Here is a 5,527-nt window from a genome sequence, read left to right on the forward strand (position 1 = left end):
CAAATCTGTGATCTACTCCACAGTCCGCGATCCAGCTGGGTCCACCACAGCCTTCAGCAGCGACACTCGCAGCCTCCGACCTCTCAGACCGAGTGAGCCTCGCAAAGCCGTTGGGCGCGCGCCTGCACCGCGGTTGCTGCCCGGCTCCTGGAAGCCGCTCCCCGGCAGCGTGCGCCGGCAGGTGGGGCTGCAGCTCTGGGCGGGCGCCGATGGGCTCGCAGGTCCTCTTGGGATCGCCCGGGCGGCCCCAGGATCGCAGGAGCGCCGCCAGCCCGGCCTGAGAAGGAGGGCCTGTCTGGCCTTGCAGCCCGCCCCACTCCTCCTCGGAAGGGAGATAGGGTGCTGGCAAGGGCACTCCGCGGCCACCTGGGTGGCTTCGCAGATGGCCCGGCTTCACGCTGAGGCTCTGGCCCTGGAGTCTGTGTGGCTAGTGTCAGGTAGCTGGAGAGGCATGGAGGGAGAGTCAGGGGCTGCTCCTTCCCCCACCAGCCCTCACTGCTGCCAGTGCCCCACGCGCAGTTTGCAGCGGCAGATCTGGCACTGGCGTGGGACAGCGGAGCTTCCCTTGGATGGCCTCAGGATCGCAGAGCGCACAGCCCACCTGGCCTCAAGTTCCGCTCCTCTTGGGCATCTCTCTGGATCCTGGGCCCGGGAGCTGGGCACTCTGTATCCACATGGATGAAACTGAGCGGCTGCTGGCGGGGCCCATCGCCTGATTTTGCCGCCTGGGGGTCTGGCCTCAAGATCCACGCTACTGGGGGGCGGGCCTGGTCTGGGGTGTCCAGTCACTTACTGTCGGTGCACCACGTCTGGACTGCAGCTGCGGCTCCGATGCCGGCGTCAGCTGGCGGCCCTGGTACCTGATGTCCTCAGGGTCAAGTGCATCGCCCGCCCACTTGAGGGGTTGCTGTGACTTGGCCTCCTCCAAGAACTCAGGGGCCGCCAGGGCTGGCTCTTCGTGGTAACTGGGATGGTATTGAGCAGCAGGTTTTCACCCTGGTGCCACTGCTGTGCGGACTGCCTGACTTGGGCGCCCAGACACTGGCCTCAGGGTCCGCGTGGCAGGTGTGTGTGCGGGTAGGGTGAGTGGCACGGAGGGTCAGGGGTTGCTCCGTCATCTCTGCCTGTGTGCAACTTGCAGTTTTGCAGTTTTCTGCAGCAGCTGAGGCGCTGGCGTGGGAAGGCGGAGCTCCCCTGGAAGGCGTCAGGTTTGCAGGCACAGAGCACAGCCCAGGCCTGAGGGTCCGCTCAGGGGCCATGGTGGTTGAGTTCTCCGTGGAAACTGGGATGGGGTGAACGGCCAGTTCCCGTCCTTTGGCCGCCTGGCCAACTACCAGACTTAGCCGCTGCCGCCCAAGCATCTGTCTCTGGGGTTGCCACTACTTGGGTAGAAGTGAGGGTCGGGGTGGGGCATGGAGCATCACCAGTTGCCAGGCCAGCACTGTCTTTGCAACATATTCAGATGGCGGCGGGCAGCTCGGGCACCGGCATGGGCTGGCGAGGCTCCCCTGGATGGCCCTCAGATCGCTCACAGCATTGTCCCAGGGCTTCCTCGGCCTGTGCCAGGTGAGCAAGGTAGGGGGGAGCTTCCAAGGCTTCTATCCCAACTCTACCTATTTCTAGCTATTTTCTCTTGAGTTATTTTGCGTCTATCTCAGTTTTATTTGCAAAAATAGTATATGCAAAATACATCGAGTGAATGTACCTCAGGCATATAGAAGATCTGGCAGAAACACGTTTTCTCATGCCCATTTCCATTCAATATTTGAACACAGAGGCTTCCATGGTTTTGATTCTTTCCACAAAAGGATAGTTTTGTCTGTTTTCACCATTTACATAAGTGAAACTATAAATTATATAATTTTTATGTTCATTCACTAAACATGCTTGTGACATCATTTTGTTCCTATTGATTATTCATTAACTTTATTTTGTAATACTCAATTTTATGACTATACCACAGGTTTGAGGCCTTTGCTTGTTTTGTTTATAATCCACTCCACTATTGATAGACACAAAAGCAGTTTCTGATTTGAGGCTATCATGAATAAACCTGCTACGAACAAATCAGATATACACATTTTTCTGTAATAATATTTTCACTTTTCTTGAGTTTAAGTACATAAGAGTGGATTTTCTGGGTTATAAAATAAGTATACATTTGGCATTGTATGAAATAGGGAGACATTTTCCTAAGTGGTTGTGCCATCTTAAACTACAATGAAAATGTTTGAGAGAATCAGTTCCACTTTCTAACCAATACTTGATGCTGTCTGTTGTTTTAGTGTTATCCATTCTTATGGGATATAACTGCTGAGTAGCTGTCTGCCTTCCCAATAACATGGAAAATTGAGGGCCCAGAGGACAGTTTTATTTTCATATTTGACATCTTCTATTATTTTTTATAGAAGGGTGATTTGGGTAGTAAAATTGTCTTTCAATTTTCTAGGTTGTCTCTGAATCTTACTGGGGTTCCTTCTCCTAAACCACATTCAGAAATTTTCACGACCAACTTCTTTTTATCTTTGTCATACCAGGCCAATGAGGGACTGCATTCCTGAGACTTTTTAAGTACTTTTTGTGTGTATGATGGTCTAATAATCATAACCTTAAAACTTTCTGGCTGGGCATGGTGGCTCATGGCTGTAATACCAGCACTTCGAGAGGCCAAGGCGGGTGGATCACCTGAGGTCAGGAGTTCGAGATGAGCCTGATCAACGTGGAGAAACCCCAACTCTACTAAAAATATAAAATTAGCTGCGCATGGTGGCACATGCCTGTAATCCCAGCTACTTGGGAGGCAGGAGCTACTTGGGCTGAGGCAGGAGAATCGCTTGAACCCAGGAAGGGTTGTAGTTAGCCGAGATCACACCATTGCACTCCAGCCTGGGCAACAAGAGTGAAATTCCTTCTCAAAAAAACAAAAAAAGAAAGAAAAAAAGAATCTCAGACTTCTGGGAGACACTGAATTTGTGAATGTGCACAGCATGTGTACAGCATGTCACAATAACTTTTTTTTTTTTGAGACCAAGTCTCACTCTGCTGCCCAAGCTGGAGTGCAGTGGTCCATCTCAGCTCACTGCAAATTCTGTCTCCTGGATTCAAGCAATTCTCCTGTCTTGGCCTCCCGAGTAGCTGGGATTACAGGTGCTGCAACCATGCCCGGCTAATTTTTGTATTTTTAGTAGAGACAGAGTTTCACATATTGGCCAGGCTGGTCTCGAACTCTTCACCTCAGATGATCCACCTGCCTCAGCCAATGGGTGGAGTGTTAACTCAAAATGCACACATTGAATACTGAGGAAAATGTATAGCCATCATCACCAGCAGCTGAGATGCCAGTTGAGATACCAGGAATACCCCAGCATGTAACTCCTCTTTTAATTCACACACACACACACACACACACACACACACACACACTCATGGTAACCAGTTCAGGATGCACACAGAAACAGTCACAGTCTTTTTTGGGAACACACTCCCCTGTGACACTTAGATCCTAATGCTGACTCCAATTCCCCCCTGGGACCTCCCCTCTCCTTGCAGAATGCTGGGCTTTCCCTTAGAAAACCCCATGTCATTTCCTTCAATGGAACATGAATCAGCTTCACCCACAGTGTCTGCAGGTCTCTGTCCATAGCAAACGTTTTTATTACCTTAAAATATAGATTTTTACCTTAACTAGCCAAGACCTAGGACCCTTTTTCCAGGCTCTTTTAGATGAAGTAATAAATGCAAATATTAGAGATGTGTATATGTGTATAAATATAAGGAGAAAAGATGTTGCCTAGTTGTACAAATTAGCTTTAATAAAACTCCTGATTTAAATTATTTAATTGTGAGAAGGGCGATTCTAACTCAACACACCAACGAAATAAAAGCCTTATCCCTCTGCTCCGCCAAAATATCCCACTTAGAGCCTGTGTGTGTGTGTACACACACGTGTGCACTCATCCCCACCTGACCGTATCAAATTATTATTTAAACTAGATATTTTTACTTCGTTGCATAGTAGTAATGGTTTCTGGAATGAAAAAATAAAAAACAGGAGAATAAAACTGTTTAAATGTATCTCCGGGTGAACGCTGTGGCCACTGCACGGACCCCGCCGATGGCGCCCAGTACCTGCGTCTCAGGAAGAGGTTCTGGCGGGTCCTCCGCCTGAGGCCGCGCCCCTGGTACCTGTCCCGCGTCCACGTGAACGCGGAGCGCAGCATTCACCATCCCCTCCCTGAAACAGCGGTCCCCGAAGTGCTCCACAGGCAGGGCCGAGCTGGGCAAGGGGGAGCCCAGCCCCTGCACGGGCCGCCCTGAGCGGCGGAGACGCAGGAAGAGCTCGCCGGCTCCACCAGCCCCTACCCCAGATGCGGGACCTCAGACCAGCGAGGACCTGGAGCCCCCGCCCCACGGTTGCCAGGAGGCGGACAGGGGCAGCTCCTGGGGGGCTACCGCCCCGAGGCCATTCCGCCAGAACTTGAACGACCTGGGAAGGCGCAGTGCCCTGCCCTTGAAGAGGAACCTGTGTCCTGGAGGCAGCAGCCTGGGAGCTCCTCCTCCGAGGACACGGCAGAGGCGAGTGACTCTGGCGGCGCAGGGCTGGCTTTCCCGTCCACGGAGGAGAGCTGAGGGGCTGGGTGAGCTGGACCAGGAAGCACGGCTGGCTGCTCTCGGCCTCCGATGGGGAGTGGACAGCTTAGGGGGTTGCCGCCGTGCCAGCCGGCCTGCTGGCCACTCTGGGCTTCATCACAGCCTCACCTGCCTGCGCAGGCACCTAGCACTGCAGGCTGGAGCTTCTGGCCATGCTGGTCAACTTCCCCAACGAGCCTCTGCTGCCTGGGAACAGCAAGGCCAGAGCTACACCGCCCTGCACTTGGCAGCCATGTACCTTGGAGATGGTGAAGCTGCTAGTGGGGACATAGGACGCCGATGTGGATATCAGGGACTACATTGGGAAAAGGGCCTCCCAGCATGTGAGTCAGAGCATCACAGAAGAGATTGAGACCCTGATGGGAGTCCTGGACAAGGACGATGGGGAGAGCACCGCCAGCAGCGGGGGTGGGTACTGGAAGATTTAAAAGCTGCCCCCTCCATCTCACCACCTACAAACTCTCACACGTCCTGGAAGATGGGTGGACCCTCTCCACCATCACCACTTGGCTGAAGGTGGTCCAGACGTGAAGCCAAGGATTCCAGGGCGCACAGCCTCGGGCAGGACTAATGGACTTAAAAAACACAGGCTCAACAAAATCCACTTCACAACCCAGATGGTTCACATCACACCCTCTTTCAGGGACCCAGAGCAACCACTGGAAGAGAAGGAGTAGGAACACTCTCTTAAAGGCCACTTATCCTATTCCTTCAAATTAAGACCAAAGTCCAATGTATTTAGGTAAAAAATAATTTCTTTTAGAAAATGCTAAGGTTTGTCTTCTGAAATTTAATAACAGAAACAAAAAAAGAACATTAGACGTCAGGAAGTGAGACCAGAAAAGACAAACTAAACTATCCTTACTAGGTTGGAATG

At 52.0% G+C, this 5,527-nt stretch overlaps 1 protein-coding gene across 1 annotated transcript; it reads left to right on the forward strand.

The window, feature by feature from the left end:
• Nucleotides 1-4,204: 4,204 nt before the first annotated feature.
• On the forward strand, nt 4,205-5,527 carry LOC100614817 (ankyrin repeat domain-containing protein SOWAHC-like; the record flags this gene model as incomplete). Its single annotated transcript, XM_054677335.2, has 1 exon — nt 4,205-5,527. A coding segment is annotated over one exon (798 nt), but the record flags the coding sequence as incomplete, so codon positions are not given.

Source organism: Pan troglodytes, chromosome 14 (assembly GCF_028858775.2).
Source record: "Pan troglodytes isolate AG18354 chromosome 14, NHGRI_mPanTro3-v2.0_pri, whole genome shotgun sequence".
In the NCBI taxonomy this organism is placed as follows: Eukaryota; Metazoa; Chordata; class Mammalia; order Primates; family Hominidae; genus Pan; species Pan troglodytes.